This window comes from Thermobia domestica, chromosome 2, assembly GCF_964235325.1.
Source record: "Thermobia domestica chromosome 2, izTheDome1.hap1.1, whole genome shotgun sequence".
Classification (NCBI taxonomy): Eukaryota; Metazoa; Arthropoda; class Insecta; order Zygentoma; family Lepismatidae; genus Thermobia; species Thermobia domestica.
In genome coordinates, this window is record NC_137455.1 from 108,002,354 (window position 1) to 108,020,971 (window position 18,618).

Genomic DNA, 18,618 nt, shown 5'->3' on the forward strand with positions numbered 1-18,618 from the left:
ATACCGAAATTATCTTTCGTAAACATCTGCCTGAACATGAGTCGAATCCGTTAAGCTTTAATTTGCAGTACATAAAGCAGATTTTGAATCAGAAATCAATGTTTTCTATCTATGTAACTTATAATTGCTCTACTTTAGTTATATCATTATTTTCAAATCCGCTCATGTAAGGTTACCCTTTTATGTCAGCATTTTCACAGTAAAATTTTCCGTTCCCATACATTTTCCGAAAATTCCTGATTTGCTCTCATTTTCTAAACTCAAGTGTAGTGTCAATTTGATTTCAGACATTTTACATATAAATATATGAGGGGTGTAGATGCAAAGGTGGCAATCTCCACTCGGCCGAATTTTTCAAGGCGAGCGATTAATTGATATCTCGTAAACCCCTTAAGATTTTAACGTACAGATTTTTTTGGCATAGTAGATCGTAGCAATATTAGAGGGTTAAACATGAATTTTCCCCAGAGAAAGTCCCTCATTTTTTGTAATTACTGTTTCGAAATTGGAGATTGCAAGTTTTGAAAATGAACGTGGGCTAGTGAACTAATACAGACTTGAAACGATTCCAGGCAAGCGACACGGTCGCCATGGCAACGTCTGACGCCAGTGGGCCTCTGATTGGCTGAAGTGGAGATTGTCACTTTTGAACCGCACCGGGTAGTGGAGATTGCAAGTTTTGCAAAAAATTGTGATATTCGCCTTCAGTTTTTACTGGGAGGATGTACGTTGTGATCCAAATATACTTCACCACTCGGTCGGGGACACTTAAAACAATACAGTCTCACCTCTAACACAATTTCTCAAAAAATTGGAGATTGCCACTTTTGCATCTACACCCCTCATATATTTGGCTATTTGTCTTTAAAAAAGGAATTCTGTAAAAGAATCAACGTTATTGAAAAATATGAATTCGTAAAGTCAAAGTAAATGTTCTTGTTTAATGTTTGTAAAAGTGAACTTGAAAGTAAAAGCTAAAACTTATCATTCTTGTGTCAAAAAATGAAATGAAATCTTTCAGTTTAACGTCCGACGATTATGCTCGTTAGGCTAAGGGAGACGGTTAATTAAGGCAAGTGAATGATAATAGAAAAATTGGTGGAATGAGAATGTTGGAGGAAACAGGAGTACTCTGAGAAAACCTACGGACATAATATTGTCCACCACAAAGTTACTTGGCCGGGGATCGAACCAGGAACCCCACAGACCAGAGGTAAGCGATCTACTACTGAGCCATCATGCCCCGTCAAAAATTAGTCTTTATATAAGAAGTTAACATCCTGAAGTGTGTCCGGATTTTGGTGTTTTTCAAAATATGTAACCCTACATTCTTGAAAAAAAATCAATTTATTAACGATTTATGTTATATCACAAATACTAATTTCTGTTCTATTGTATAATTGTTAACTATTCTTTTGTACTTTTCTTTTGTTGTAGGGGTGGACGAGATCGGATAGGTGTAATAATTGCGGCCTATATGCATTATTCGAACATCTGTGGGAGTACGGACCAAGCATTGGATAGGTTTGCAATGAGGAGGTTTTTCGATGATAAAATAGGAGAATTGGACCAGCCCTCGCATAAAAGGTATTTATTCTTAGTGCTATTATTTCGTGATACTTTGCAGAGTGAATTTGAAATCTGTTGCGTAGAATGTAACTCAAATCATCTTGTGTAGGTATTCTGTCATATAACCATGTATTTAATTATAATATATGATCAAAAGTTTTCTATCCGTAATCCATAACACTAAGACTCGTGTTGGGTGCTAACTTAAGTCACTTTACGTTTATAGTTTCTTGCTTCGGTTTTGCAAATTAATGTCATGCTTCATGCACTATTTATGAAATATTGACTAAATTTATATTATAATTAGCGTTTTTGGAAAACTTCGTATGAAGAAAGCACACCTCCACCACTGAACTATTTTTCATCAGTTTTACCTACGTCACATCTTAGCGTTGCTAATGAAATATGAACAAATTTGCTCGAGTCGGTTTTAAGAAAATCGTTCAAAAGCAACTCCTGAACTTCAACACACATCAAAGATTTGTCTCCTACTCTTTTTAAAAAAATAAAAAGAAAAGCGCGGTCGATTCAGCAATGATTTTACTTTCAGTTGTTTATTTTATTTTATTCTAAAATAAACTTGCAAGTATAGCTGGTAGAACCAGTTTAAACTGGATCCATTAAGGATGAAAGATGAGAAGGAAGCCGACTACGGCCTCCATATTTCAAGGATTTGTGATTTCGCTATATGTCTTATGCAACAACGTAAATGGTCATTGGATAAGATCATGGTAAATTTGCAGCTAACTCAGCATTTAAAACAATAAAGAAAAAAAACTGATATTACCAATCTCTGCCTGGTGAGAAGGCAGGAGGGGGATGGCTTGGGAAGGAGTATTGAACGAGAGAGTAACAATGTGAGGAAGATCGCTGAAGGAAAGAAGACCAAGCAAGAGTAAAAGAGGATAGGGACATGAAATGTACATGCGTATCATGTTACAGAAGGGGAAGTTAGAAAATCTTAAAGAAGAAATGAAACAAAATAATTTAGATTTAGTAGGAGTTTATGAAGTTAGATAAGAAGGCAATGGGGAATTGAAAAGGGAAGGAAATAGAATGTTTTCCTTAGATAATGAAAAGGGCGGTCGCATTGGTGTAGGAATAACTCTTGGCAAGGGTTTTAAAGAGAAGGTTGTGAAAATAGAATTTGTTGATTATAGAATTATAGTGTTATTATTTGAAGGGGAAAAGAATGATCTAACGGTGATACAGACATATGCACCAACCACTTCGCATGCAACTGATGGAGAGAAAAATTATAAGAAAATAGATGAAATTATACACAGAGAAAAGAGAGGTGCATGCGTAATTGTAATGGAAGATTTCAGTTCAGTTGTGGGAGGAAAACAGGAAGGTAGTGTCGTAAACAAATATACTATGGGCGAAAGAAATGAAAAAGGAGAAGGACTGATCAATTTTTGTAGACAGAATTCACTAGTAATTGGGAACACTTGGTTGAATCAGTAAAAGAGAAGAAGATATACATGGAAATCCTCAATAAACGGCCGAAGATATCAGGTAGACTATGTTATAATTCAGGACAGATATCTGAATAAGTTGAAGAACGCGAAGACCCTTCCCCGGGGCTGACATTTTCTCTTATCATAACCTTGTGCTGGCTGAAGTGGATTTTCAACTGAAAAAATGTAAGTAGAAGAAAAGTAGGCAACAAGATGTTGAATACTGGAAAGTTGAAAAAACGAGGAAGTAAAAAATCTTTTCGTTGAAAAATTGAAAGAAAAATTGCTTAATCTAGCAAAGGGTAAGTGCGGGTAGTAACAAACGGTGGAAGCATATTAAACTTTGCATATAGCAGGCTGCAGAAGAAGCCACGAACACAAAACGGCTAAGAAAGAATGAGTTACAGAACATATGTTGCAAAAAATGAGGGAAAGGAGGGCATGGAAACAGGTTGATACAGAACAAGGCAGAAATATGTACCGGAAGTTGAACAATGAATTACGAAGAGAAACAGACAGAGCAAGAGAAGAGTTTTACAAAAGAAAATGCGAGAACATAGAGAAATTAGAAATAATTGGGAAATATGAGGAAATGTACAAGGAGGTGTCTATGTACAATTTGTGGAACTTCGGAGGAAACAAGGGGGCTATTACAATGTAAGTAGAAAATAAGAATTGGAGGGTAGTCAGCAAGAGAAGCGAAGTCTTAGGAAGATAAAAATAATAGCCTATATTGAGGACTTATATGAGAGTAGAGATAGATCGTGTGGCCTAGATCTTGAAGTAGAAAATAAACTACGAGAAGATGATAAACGGTTTAGTATTCTTCGGGATAAGTTTGAAAAGCTATATCGAGATTTGGAATGGAAAAAACAACTGGGGTAGATAATACACCTATCTATTTCATTAAGAATAGGGGAAAGCAGGAAAAGAAAGACTTGTTCCGACTGTGCAGTGAAATAAATGAAGCAGAAAAGTGGCCAGAAGATTTCCTGTATACGATCATGATACGGATGGCTAAGAAATCGAACCGAGAGAGATGTGAGGATTATACAACTATTAATCTCATATTTCATGCAGTAAAAATTTTTTGCTTCAAATGTTGAACAGAAAGTTGTGTGGAAGAACAAATGAAAAAGTAGAGGAATAGGTTCGGGTTCAGTTGAGGTAATGGCACAAGAGATGCAATTGGATTATTAAGGGTAGTCTGTGAATAGTTTATAGAAAAAGGGAAAGGCGTATATGTTGTATTTACTGATCTAGAATGCTTTTAACTGCATGGATTAAGAATTGTTGTTGAGAGTTGTAAAGACGGTTGGATTGGAATGAAAAAAATCGAAGACTCATAAGAAACATATAAATGAACCAACAAGTAAGTGTTAAAATAGGGGAGGAAATGACAGAGGAGAGTGCAATTGGAAAGGGGCTCGGCAGGGATGCTGTCTTTCGCGTACATTATATAATTTTGTCTAGAAGAAAAAGTGAAAGGGAACCTACGTAATGAAGACGGCATTTACGTAGGAGGTAGAATGATTAGATGTATACGGTTTGCAGATGATATGGTATTTGTCAGGAAATCTGAAAAGAAAATTAATAAAATGGTAGAAAACATGAGGAAGGGATGTGAAGAATATGAGATGAAAATAAATATATCAAAGACAAAAGCTATGGTGATTGGAACGAAGTGGTCGGTGTCAAATATAGAAGTGGTCGGGGGCAAATAGAACAGGTGACTAGTTTTCGATCCCTCTAGTATTATTAGTTATTTTTTAAGTACAAACGTGAAATAAAAGCAAGGATAGGAATGGCGAAAGAAGTCGTTAGGAGGAAGAAAAGTCTAGTTTGTCGGACCCTGAATAAGGAGTTGAGAAATGACTCATAGAATTCTTTGTATGGAGTATTGTACTGTATGGGACAGAAATATGGACATTACGCAAAAATGATGGAAAACAACTGGAAGCTTTCAAAATGTGGGTATGAAGAAGAATGGAAAGAATTAGCTGGGTCGAGCGGAGAATGAATAAGAGGGCATTAGAAATGGTCGGGGAGAAATGAACAATTTTAGATAGTATTAAAAAGAGAAGAAAATGGTTGAGACATTGGCTAAGAAGAAACTGTATCATAAGGGACGTGTTAGATAATATGGTGACGGGAAAGAGAGGGTGGGAGCGAAAAAGGTTACAATTGATGGACAATTTCCAAACCGAAAAGTCGTACGTAAAGGCGGAGAGGTCAGCTAAAGACAGTTCAGCATGGAAGCTTCTCAGTTGCGGCAAGTGAGCTAGCAATAATGGCAGGATACCTATGATGATGATGATGATGAATTGGATTCGTATTTTAGGTGTGTTCTCAGTGGGCGATTTAACTTAACATTTTTGCTTTCTTTTAAAATAAATAAATAGATAAATAAAAAATGATTTTAATTTATACCCTTGAAGCTAAAAGAGACGAATAATTAATGAAAGTGAAGGGTAACCGCGAAACAAAGTACGCGATAACCTTGAGAAAACCCACGAACACACTGTTCTCTTCCACAAATTCACACGAGTTGGGATTGAACTAGGGTACCAGAAGTGGTACAGCAGCATTTTTCAATCTGAAATCCTACTTTACAGTCTGTGAAAATATAACTGATTTTTTTCATAGTAACTTTCCATAGGTAAGGCACTTTGTATTTTAGATTATAAAGAAATAAACTATCAAACAACGTAAAATATTTATTGTCACCGTTTTGAAATGTATAAATAATAAACCCCCTTATAAAGCGTTCACTATATTCCTTAATCAGAATTTGCATAATTAATTACAGCAGTCAAACATCAGAGTTTCGTCACGGCACATTATATGCCGTGTAGAAATAATCTGTTCTACAGAATTCGTCTGGTATAACACAGGAGAAACTTGAGAAAAATCTCAATAACGACAGTCCATCATAGAATATTAACCCAAAACCTTTCGATTTAGAAGCAAAAACGCTAATTGGGAACGTAGGTCGCAAATTCACCATTATCTTGTATGTATTATACGAGAAAGTAATGTCATTCAAGACAGAGATCATGCCTTATGTCTTCATAATGTGGTTATGAAAAATTTTGAAGCTTTCAAAAGTTCAAAGCCCTCTTCGAACGTAATATTTCGTTTCATATGTTTGTTCAAATATTTGCACATCTTGAAAGTGTGATTCATCCTTCCCAAAACAAACTTACGAGAAATTTGGCTGATAAGTGACAACTTGTTTATTTTACATTTTCTCTCCTTTTCTAAAAGAAAGAAAAAAAAGTTATGTTAGTGGTCTGTCATTGTTTTTTTTTTAAGGGAAAAAAGTTTTAATAAAAAGAAAGAATAAAGGAAACGGTGAATGTTGAGTTTATCCAAAAAGTTACAACATTTTCAGATTACAAGTGTTGAGAGTTTGAACTTAGGTGGTCTTCTCGAAACGTCGCCTCATAAATACACTAGGTTTGAAAGCCTGAAGAAAAGTATACAAATTTCCGTTCATATTTCAGCACTTATAATTGATCCGAATGTAGTCGGAGGTAAAGTTGTTTTTCGTTATTTTTAAGTGCAGTAATTTCTTTTTTCTTTATTTTTAAATCCATGGAGTTGGCTACCCTTCCCTCAAAATCACTTCTGATGTGCAGTAATTATGCTTTTTGATGGTGCTATTAGTTACCTACAACCAGGGACGTAGCTAAGGGGGGGGGGCACGGAGGGCACCGGCCTCCCCAAATCTTAGCTTGCTCCCCTCAAATATTTATTTAAATTATATGTTACAAATTGTTTTTATCCGACAATAAATGAAAAAGTTAGCCACAGCAAACTGAAATTTTTTACATTTCTAAGAAAAGATTATTTTTAAAATCCGTTTAAGGCTATTCCTTAAACACTAAATAGACAGTAACAAGAATAAAGATCAGTAACTCTGGGGACCGGGCGTCATCTTCGTTAATATTACGAGGTTCTTCCAACCCTTAGAGCAGCGTTTCTCAACCTTTTTCAACTTGCGGCACACTACAGGTGTAACTTGAATTCTTGCGGCACACACATATAGATATTATTATTATTATTATTATTATTATTATTATTATTATTATTATTATTATTATTATTATTATTATTATTATTATTATTATTTGTAAATATAAAATACAGTTGTATTTTTTCTCTGTGATTACTGATCTCACACAGAAGAAAGCTCGATCGCTGGTTTTCCCCAGTGCTAAATCATTATGCTTATTTTCCATTCTAATTTAAAACTTGACAACAATTGCAATGAAATATACGACTCAGGTTCCTAAAAATGCAATTCCTTTTTGGAAAACTGTATCGAACCTTTCACAAGAAAGGAAGATCACTAAATAATGAACGAACAAACAAATTTCTTTTACTTTTAAAACACAAATGTAGGTAATTTGTATGCAGGTTGCTTTGTCGAAAGGATTAAATGATATTTTAAAATTTCAAGTTACGAAATTGTCTGCAACAATAAAGAAGCAATAATGGCTATAACAATGATAACAAACTTTTTTCAATATTAAAATGTACAGAAAAGTAACTCAGTATGAAACTTAAAATTGTAGGTGCATAGTAGAGGTTCATAGTAATGTGAAACACAAATACAATACATTTTCCCCTGTGTCTTGCAATTTGATTGCTATAGAATTAATAATTTTGTTTCAATTTCCTCGCGGCACATCAGCGGCCCAGCCGCGGCACGCCACTGTGCCGCGGCACACCGTTTGGGAAACGCTGCCTTAGAGTGATTAGAGCTTTATAGTCGCCTTGAGGTACTAAGAGCTAAAAATCTATGCGAATACACTTTTTGTAACCAAGACAAAACTGAAAGGTCGATTCGACTCAGAGGCTAGGAGGATGCTCCCCCATTGCTGGGTTTTGCAACAGACTACTTTGTTTTAATTGTTTTATGAGAAGGTGTTGCATGTTGATTTACTTTATTTTTTATTATGTTCAACAACGATTCTGGCAAAACAGAGAATAGAATGTCAACTACTCATATATAATAACCCCCATATATATTCCATGCCCACCCCCCCCCGCAAACTTAGAACTCTGGCTACGTCCCTGCCTACAACCAGACTAAATAGGAAATATTACGCGTGAGTATTGACAAGGTACCCATGTTAGGGGTAGAGATTTTGATGCATCCCATGTATAAAACTTTTCTTTCCATTTTTGTTTATATATTTATTTTAGCTAGAGTGAATTTTCGATAATCCGAGCTAGGTAAAAGTGTCGGGATCTTTGGAAATAATTGTTGTTGTTGTTTATTGAAGTTTAACGTCCCTTTTTAGCATTAAGGCTATATTATGAGACGTGGACCTACAGTTTAAGGTAGAATTTGAAGCACCCTAATCCCCTTTTTCACATTTAGAATCAAACTCCGGATCTCGTGCACTAATAGTTTTCGGATCAGTTGCCAAATTACAATTATAATACAAAATTTACCAATAAAACAATCTTTTTTTCTTTCTTTGTATCAGGTATGTGGACTACTTCTCAGGGCTCCTCTCTGGGACCATTAAAATCAACGCTGACCCTTTGTACCTCACACATGTCTCTGTACTGGGAGCTCCATCGTTCGAACCCAGTGGAGGATGCCGGGCTTTCATCAAAATCTACCAAGGACTTGTGCCAGTCTACACGTCTGGTGTTTACACAGTCACAGACATCACCAAACGATTCACCATTGGTCTTGAGCGAGGTCTTCAGCTGCGGGGAGACATTCTGCTGAAATGTTACCATCGACGAGGGGTCCAACAACCTCCAGCTCGGGAAGTTATCTTCAAATGCCAGTTCCACACGTGCGCTGTTTCCGATTACACGCTACATTTCACAAGGCAGGACCTTGACGACGCTTGCAATGGTAAGTACTGCAAAGCAATAGTGTTTAAATTTTCTTGTATAAACAATGGTGACTTTACACAGTACAACACTCGTTAGCAATCATAGATTTGACACGTAAAATACAATATTTACGAGGAACTCTGGTACTAGTTACCTTTCTTCATGCAAATATTCGTAAAACCAGAATTTTTTTTCTAGAGTATTGGCCTTGAAATCTTTCTGTTATAAATGGAATTTGTAATGTTGTTTTCTTTACTTTAGATTAATAGTTAATTTGAATTTGATACATATTTGGAGTCCGGTAATAGATCACAATTGGGAATTTCTACAGCTCCGAGAGTACCTCGTTACGCTTTTTCGCTACACTGACCTCAACAAATAACTTCTTAAAAACAACAAAGAATAACAATTTGAGGGAATGAGAAAGTAGCTCAAGATAAACTGGGTGCATGCATAGTTTATTACGTTGTAATTTTGAGGCACTCAAGTCTATACATTATACTGTACGAAAAGTATTGAAAATAACAATTACCAGTAGTTTATTTAATAATCCTGTGTGCCTAATATCTGGTTTACTTTCTATGCTTTAGAAATTCTTCATTGCCTTGAATGTATTTAGTTTTTTTTTTTTTTTTTTTTTTTTTTTTTTTTAAGTGGGAAAGAGTACTAAAGAATTTGAAATCTAGACATTTATTCACTAATCATCATGTTCCGAAACTTTTTTTTAAAAAATACAGTGGGATTTCGATAACTCGAAGGTAAAAGGAATAGATAAAAATTCGAGTTATCGAGTTTTTCTAGTAATCAAGGTTCGAGTTATCAAGACGGCCACAACAAAAATTCGAGATACTGAAGTTCCTCGTTCCTCATTAGTGATGAGCAAATGCAAGACCAAGACCAAGACCAGGGTGGTCTTGGTCTTGGTCTTGGTCTTGGTCTTGCACTGGAACCCTTGGTCTTCGTCTTGGTCTTGGTCTTGCACACCCAGTCTTGGTCTTGGTCTTGGTCTTGCTTGCAAGAGTCTTGCAAGTCTTGCATTTAAGAAGTCTTATGCTTTTTATAGGTAAATTTTACTCTGGATATAAGGGATAATAAACTCTACAATGCGCCAATAATAACGGAAATACAATGTATGTTTCTAAATGTACCTTTGTGTAAGTATGATGATAGTGTACAACATAAGTGATGACCATTTTTTTTAATGTGCCCACGCTTCACTACTTATAAGATAAATCACAACGTTTCATAATCTGTTTATATTTTTTAACAGATCAAACACTCCACTGGTCCTCAAACTGGGGAGGCTACCCCTGAGACGCATGAAATAAAATCAAGACGGCACAGATTATTGGAATACCATGAATTGCAATTGCAAAATTATTTTTACACTCTAAATGCATCAGATTTTTCTTTTCAAACAAGATTAGCTACTCCTTCCAATTAAATATTGAGATTTTGTTTTACTGATTTCAATATGTACTCTATGGGGCAGAAACATTGATATTACGCAAAAGCGGTGAAAAATTGCAGGCTTTCGAAACATGGGCATGGAGAAAAAATGAGAGAATTAGCAGTGTTGAGCGGAAAACGAATGAGAAGGTGTTCGAAATATTCGCAATATTAGAATTTTAGATAGTGTTAACAGGAGGAAGAGGAACTGGTTGGTATATTGGTGGAGGAGGAACTGTATTATGAGGGACGGGCTAGAAAGTGTGGTGGAAGGAAACAGAGGGAGAAAGCGAAGGAAACTGTATTTGAAGGAAGGTATTAAAACAGTAAATTGCTACGTCAAGGCGAAGAGACTAGCTGAGGACCACCGTACGTCGAAGTTTTTCAGTTGCAGCAAGTAACCTGCTAATAATAGTAGAATAGCTATGATGATGATGATATGTTCAGCAATATTGACTAAAAAAAAGAGAGAGAGAATTAAAATAATAATTATTACAATCAAACTTCTTAATATTTTAGAATAATTTGAGTGAAAACTGAAAACGACTCAACTGTCTATGTCTTTTGTGTAAATTCAATTTATATAAGTACTTTTAACCTGTATTGGAAATACAGAATAACGGCATCAAACACCAAGTTATTTGAAGTCTCACTTGTGAATATGGTTTACTAGCACCAATTACCCACTTCGTTGGGTTAATTAAAAAAATAATAATATATTTTGTTAGTCAGTCACTTTTTTACTATTACTAAAGCGCTCTCTGATATCGGTCATTTTCGATGATTTTTATATTTCTCTCCCCTCCTCGTCCCCAAGTTACAGTGTTGAATTTGGATTTAAACGGCTTTAGAAGTGTCACTGTTCGTCTCAGAGTCCCCGTAAACTATGAATTCGGCAATAATATCGATAATTTCAATAGACTTTTATATATATATATATCCTCCTCTGCGAGGCACGGCATCGGAAGTGTCAGTGTGTATCTCAACGACTCCCAAAACTATAGATTCCACTTTAATATCGATCATTTTTAAGTATCTCTCCCCTCCCCCTCCCCTAAGCTGCACAGTCAAAGTGATATGACAGAAACCATATCAGGTCCGAAACTCATCTATGATTGAAAATGTGATTGAGACCGATGGGCTCGTTCAAGAGTGATGAAGTCACAAAGACAGTCATTTATATTGTTTATTTTTTACATATATATCTTCACCCTTCCCCTCCCATACGTTGCAGCGTCAAAGCAAAATGATAAAAATCGTTCCAGGCCTGAACTTCATCTACGTTGAAAATTTGATCGAGATCGGTCGGTTATTAAGTTCTATATATACACAGTGGCGTATTTAGGGAGCTTCCGGGCTTAAGCCCTCCCCCCCGAAATCTTACTTACTATAGTAAAGTATATTAAATATCTTGCAGAATTTTCACATTTTCAGGCAAATCCCCCCCCCCCCGAAAGTTAACAAAGCTCCTCCCGATACAAAATCGTAAATACGACACTGTATATATATATATATATATATATATATATATATATATATATATATATATATATATATATATATATAAATCCCCTCCCCTCCTCCGCCTCCTAGGTTCTACTATCAGAGTGAAATTCTAAGAAAACTTTCAAGTCCCGAACTTCATAATGTTAAAAATTTGATTGAGAACGGTTGGATGGTTTAGGAGTTAATAAGTCACAAACTTAGTCACTTTTGTTTTTATTTATATTCATTTTTGTACATCTCCCACTCCTCCTCCAACCCCTATGTTCCTCCGTCAAAGTGAACTGACAAATAACATTCCATGCTTGAATCTCATCTATGTTTAAAATTTGATCGAGATTGGTCGTTTGGTTCAAGAGTTATTAAGTTTTATTTATTACTTTATAACTCTCCCTTCCCCCTAAGTTTTACCGTCAAAGTGAAATGATGAAAACACTCCCAGGCCCAAAACTAATCTATGTTGAAAATTTGATCGAGATTGGTCGGGTGGTTCAAGAGATTAGGAGTCACAAACAAAGTCACTTTCAATTTTATAATATAGATTTATTGTTGTAGTACTCGTATAATGTTATATCGCTCAATCCTCGATGTACCGTATACCTAAGAAGGCTAAAAGTTATATTGATAAACAATTATTCAACGTATAAGCATCCGCTCATGAAATAAAACTTGAGGTCACATTCATTAAATTTTGAAAATGTTATTTCGATATTAATTTTATGAGCACACGTTAAAAATTTCCAACGGATGCTTGAGTCTCGGAGCCAAGGCCATATCCATGTAGTCGACACCTATGGTGTACGGAATTACCGATGTTCAATATTACATTTCTCTTTAGTTTTGGAAGAACACCACTAATATACTTTGAAATGAAATGAAGTATCTAGTTTAACGTCCCATGTTTATGCACCAAGGCTAAGGGAGACAGTGATGGTGAGAAATGACTGAAATGGTGGAAGGAAGAAAGTAGGAGGAAACGGAAAAACGCCGAGAAAACCACGCACACAGTGTTTGTCTACCAAAAAAGCTCACATGACGCAAGATGACACCTGTGTGGCTTGAATACTACCAATATCTACAGAAAACGCGAACAACCAATTCAGAAAATGACACACTGTAGCTGTATTCTACAGGGGAAGATCGACACACAGATTGCATAAACTACTAGGACCACATTCACTTCTGCATCATTTTTACTGAAGCCAAGAAATCCATCCCCTTCTTTTTTACATTCTATAAAAAAAAATCAAGTAGTGCCGGTGCTTGTGCAAGACTCTTGGTCTTGGTCTTGGTCTTTCACCCCTTGGTCTTGGTCTTGGTCTTGCATCGGGATTCCTGGTCTTGGTCTTGGTCTTGGTCTTGCATGCAAGGCTCTTGCAAAAACTGCAAGACCAAGACTTGCGCTCATCACTATTCCTCATGAAAAGTGACTAGTAAAAATGCAAGTGAAATACTAGACATGAATTGAAAACAATTACAGTACACATTAGCAACAATGACGGGACTAGCAACAATGACAATTACGTAAAAACATAGAGTTTTAGCTTCGAGTTATCGAGGTCACATTAAGAGAAATTTGACTTACAGAGGTAAACTTCGACTCGTCTAGAGGTACGCAGATACAAAAGTTCGAGTTACCGAGTTGTTTAACCCGGGATGAAACTCTTAAAATTCGACTTATCGAGGTTATAGTTTTTAACCATTTGAGTTACAGAGGTTATTTTAACATTGAGTGTTAAAGGGAATGTTGACTTTCAAGGGAATGTGAAAAATTCAAGTTATTGAAGTTTAGACGCTGTATCTTAATAAATTTGTATATGTTAATAAATAAAATGATGAGTGTATCTATGCTTTTCACCAGCTTTTCCCATAGAAATGATTCACGTACAGTCAGCAAATTTTCTACACAAATAACTAAATCTAATCGTGCACGGAGTAGCTTTTTAGAATGTTTGGCTCGAAGAGGGATTCGCGGAAAGGGGTTAAATTTGTGTGTTTCTGGTTGTTTCTGAGAACGCCTTACCTATATGCAATCAACAATGCATGGTTGCTTGCGGTCTTACATAACAGGAGAGGATAAAGCTATCCATTCCTCTTCGTTATTTACTTATTTGTTTCACGCGTTTCTTTACTCTCATATATTTTGCATAAACCTTATCCTCCTCATTTGAAGAACGGTCATTTCAACTAGTAAAATCTAAATATGTTAAGAAACAGATTCCCGAGTTATATTAGGACATGGAGCCCGCGAACATTTTACACCGCCCAAATCCAACTTGAACTTGGGTTTCTATGTGTTAAATAAATGAATTACGCGTGACAATTGTCTATATGATAAAGTTTTCTTTCTTCCCTTTCTTCTTCTTCTTTTTCCCTACTGACCGTATCTGCCTCCTCCTATCACTCTCTTGAGGATGGCCCTCAATTTACTTTCAGTATACATATAAAAGTGTACAGTTAAAGTAAGAGAGTGAGTGACTTAGTGCGTTTGCACACGGCAACGATAATATCGGTGGAAGCCCCGATAATATCGGTGTCGGTGTCGGCATACTTTGCACACGTCGCCGACAATATCGGTGGAAGCCCCGACAATATCGTTGCCGGTGATGAGCGAAGTAAGCGACACACACAAAAATATCTTCTCCATATATGAAAACAAATAAAAAAATAATAATTGGGAAAATTGTTTTTTAAAACAAGGACTACAAAAACTGTTCTGAAGAGGTGTGGAGGACGGTACAAAACTTAGAAAAATAGCCCTATGCCTAAACATGTTTAGATTTAACAGTGCCGTTTTAAATAGATGCTGTAAACATATTATTTTCGTTTCGATGAGAATTAATGCTGCTGTACATTGCAGACTATATTAGTTTTAATTTTTGTTGGAACACTGTTACATATTGTATGTATATTATTTTGTTTTCCATGCAATTAACATTAATGTCATAGTAGATTAAATGATAAGATTCGAATTAGTAATTCTGTTTTACATTGCTCCATACATACACTGGCGCAAATCCCGGGGGATGAAGGGGACATGTCCCCTCCAATCTTGGAACTGGGGAGATTGTCCCCCCCAATAATCCGATTTGAAATGTGTTTTTTTGGGAGAGAAATTTGATTGTGTCCGATCGCCAGAAAGGAAAGTGAGATGAAATTAATGTCCATTCAGAATAAACCTCAAATCTGCCCGCCTCCAAATGTTGAAGACAACTCTGCTCCCCTGATCCTCCACAACATTGTTTCTCGACTACAGAAATAGTTTGAACATCGCTATATATATAATATGAGAACGATCTTACCCCCCCCCCCCAATGTTGAAGACAGATTTGCGCTGTTGCATACATACCTGTCGTTTCTCGTTTCTTTTTGTCCATGAACTCAAAATCTTGGGCAAGGCTTGCATAAACTTTTCGCCATGCTTTTTGCTTTTCAATTCTGTCCTTGAATCTTATCTTATCCCATATGCAAGGTCTACATTCCACAAGTTCAATAAAGGTTAAAATATCGAATGGAAAAATTCCTGCCATCTCTAAAAATCTAAGCAAAACTAGAAAGATACGAATGCAATAATACACAACCTTTCCATTCAGTTACTGCAGCTAAACTGCAGAACTCTATCAGGGGGTCGATCCCGGTACAAAGGGGAGAGGGAAAACTTGGATACATAGCTTTGGTCTTTGTTTTCAATTGCCATTCCACAAATTATTTTTAAAAAGGGGGAGTTTTGGGATAGTTTTGGAAATGAGAGAAAAAATCTGCAACAAGTGAAGCATGAAGCCTCCCTATTGTTGAGATCACACTCAAGAAAATGCCAAATGAGTAACTTGTCCGGTGTCTTCCCACTTGCGACAGTCCTATACGCGACAGGAACTGTTAACTGTCCTATGAGCGACCGATTCGATCTATTAACTGCCCTATGAGTCACCGATTCGTTCATACTAAGATAATGGAAGAAGATAAGGTTCTCTCTTCTTTAACTTGTTTTATGCTAATGTAATTTAGAACCTAACAAAATGTACTATGAAAAATTTCGCTCTGCCTGAATTTAATACGTGAGAATGCTCTCATTATATTAACAATCTTTTATATGTTTTTCCTAATATTACATTTTTGAATTAATTTCTATGAATACATTGACTCGATCAAGGGGAAAACTAACTAAATATTTAGAGTAGTTCCGCCTTTGTCTATGATTCTAATATAATTAAAAATTTCATGTTAAAATGACACGGTGCATAAGTTTAGATTGAATATGTTTATGGCATAAAAAAGAAATCAGAAAGAGGTATGGGCGCCCGAAGAAAATTTTCTAGGGAGGGGCATCTCCATGGTTGCTGTATCACGTCTGGTATATCTGGTATTTAATATACGTGGCTTGCTATATTACGTATACATTTTTGTGAGCCAGGGGGGCGACCCCTGCCTTCTCATCGGGTGTTCATGGAAAAAAGGTGTTCACCATTTGAGGATATCAAAGAAATCTAAAAACACGGTATATTCGAAGAAATTATTACACAAGTTACAAATCTCTCGCAGGACTTAACAGTTCGTCTAGTTATAAGGGATTATTTCAGATTGCTTCACCGCAAGCTTTTATGTATAAGTCAAAACAAGGGAGGATGGCAAATTAAGCAATTAGTTTACGTTTTAGTAGCTTACAATAGGGGGCGGTAGTTTAAAGAGTTTGTGTACCTTTTGGATTGTTTTACCCTTAGGAATATACTTTTCATGGAAATATGCCTGTTGTCTCGTTAAGTTATTTGGTATGTTTTATGTCAAATCTAACTCAAAATTAAAATAAGTTTAAAATTAAAATAAGTTTTATTTGCGCTCACAGTAGAGGAAAAAAATATTTGAAGAACAGTATCACTGGCACGTACATATTTCATACCAAGGTTGTTCGGGCGCTAATAACGCCAGAAGCAAACATATTTTACGAGATGGAATCATATCATCTTCAATCATCTCAATGTAAATGAATCGGTCGCTCATAGGACAGATAACAGTTCCTGTCGCTAATAGGACTGTCGCTTTTGGGACTAATTCACTTGTCCTTGGAGCTTTGGAAAGAGTGTGTGATTGTGCTGGTTTCGTTTCAAAATAATAATAATTCTACATTGACTTGTCAACAAATATTCTATTCAATCATTGCTTATTGAGTGGAACCGGGAAAAGTGATCTGCACACAATTCTGATGAAAATAAATAAAGTAATAATAATCAGGATTTTTTCCATATGCTTATGTTTACAGTGTATCAAATTTTGAAAATTACGCTTAAATTAATTTCCAGAATGTATTAAAATTTAAAAGCATTAATAGATTGAAAAATATACCATCAAAGAGTATGTGTGTGTGAGAGAGAGAAAGAACAAAAATAAAAAAGGAGTGGAAAATAATCAAGAAATTGGTTATCTAAATTTCTTATATTCTATTTGGTAATAGCTATTTAGAGGGAAACCAGTACTCTTCAGACTTCCCACATTTTATATTTATTTAATAAAGGGAATTAGCTACTCCAAAACAGAGACTGTAAAAAATAATAAGCTGTTCCGAAGTTGTTTATAGGACAAGATAATAATAATAATAATATACAATTGTAATAGAAAAAATGGAAACAACAAAATTCGAAGGACAAGAAACGAAACAAAAATACACAGCACCTTGTCACTCACTCTCTTCATCTAACCCGCTGGCCGGCCGACATTATCGGTGGCGTGTGCATCCAATCATAAGAAAACATTGCCCCCGACAAAATCGGTGTCGGCGATACCGCCGACAGTATCAGGGGCTTGGCCGACAGCATCTGCGTGTCGGAGGATCGGCCGATAATATCGGTGGCGTGTGCAAGCTACGATTTGAATACATTGAAGTCGATTTCACCGCCGACATTATCGGTGGTTCCACCGATATTATCGTTGCCGTGTGCAAACGCAGTTAGACTTTGGCTATAGCAGTTATCTGAGCGTAAGATTAAATGAATAAAGATACAGGAGACGCTGTTAAACCATATTTTCTAATTTCGTTCTACAAATATGTATAATTTATTGAGCAAATAAATATTAAAAAAAAATCCGTTAAGCAGTTACTCTGTAGATTGAACATTTGTCACCATGTATACAGTAATAGGCACGCGTAACCATGGTATAAGCGGGCTATTTTTTTTTTTTTTTTATCAAAACGTGAAATATTTTTGAAAGTTCGCTAAAATCTTTATGTTTAGAAGAGTAATGACTAAGGCTAGGAATTTTAAGAGTAATATTTTCGTAAAAGAGATGCTAAATTAGGTAAGAAATTGTGCATTAAAAAAAAAAGAAAAAGAAAAAGAGTGAAAAATTCAAATGTAAATATTCATAACAATCCTGCCTAAAAGAAGTCCCATCAAAGGGAATTTAATAAAGGTCACAAGTGCAGAGAACTAGAAACAATTTTCATTTTTTCTTTCAGTAAGACTGTACCTCTGGTCACTAAGTAAATATTCCTTTTTAAAAAAGAATTGGACAATACCGGTTGGTGATAGCCATTATTGGTCAGTTAGATGATACCATCTCCCTTTACTTCTTATTCAATAACTTTCGTCTAATAGGACTGCGCTGAAGCGAAAGTAACGTTATGTCGTAACGCGTTTGGTGTTCTTTGCTTAATTATTACTATAATTGTTCCTGCATGCTCTTCGGCTCATCTATTACTATCTAAACATTCACTGAAATTCAAGAAAAGTGAGGTGGTTACGCTTACCAGATCCTTTAACACGGGTGGTTGGTATGTGTG

At 35.8% G+C, this 18,618-nt stretch overlaps 1 protein-coding gene across 11 annotated transcripts in view; it reads left to right on the plus strand.

The window, feature by feature from the left end:
- Positions 1-18,618, plus strand: part of by (focal adhesion protein tensin) — a 947,366-nt gene that overhangs the window by 796,936 nt on the left and 131,812 nt on the right. For all 11 annotated transcript variants that reach the window (XM_081744677.1, XM_081744683.1, XM_081744695.1 and 8 more), the window contains 2 exons: positions 1,438-1,587; positions 8,531-8,913. In XM_081744677.1, the coding sequence (XP_081600803.1) occupies positions 1,438-1,587; positions 8,531-8,913 (533 nt within the window). The remainder of the gene's footprint in view (positions 1-1,437; positions 1,588-8,530; positions 8,914-18,618) is intronic.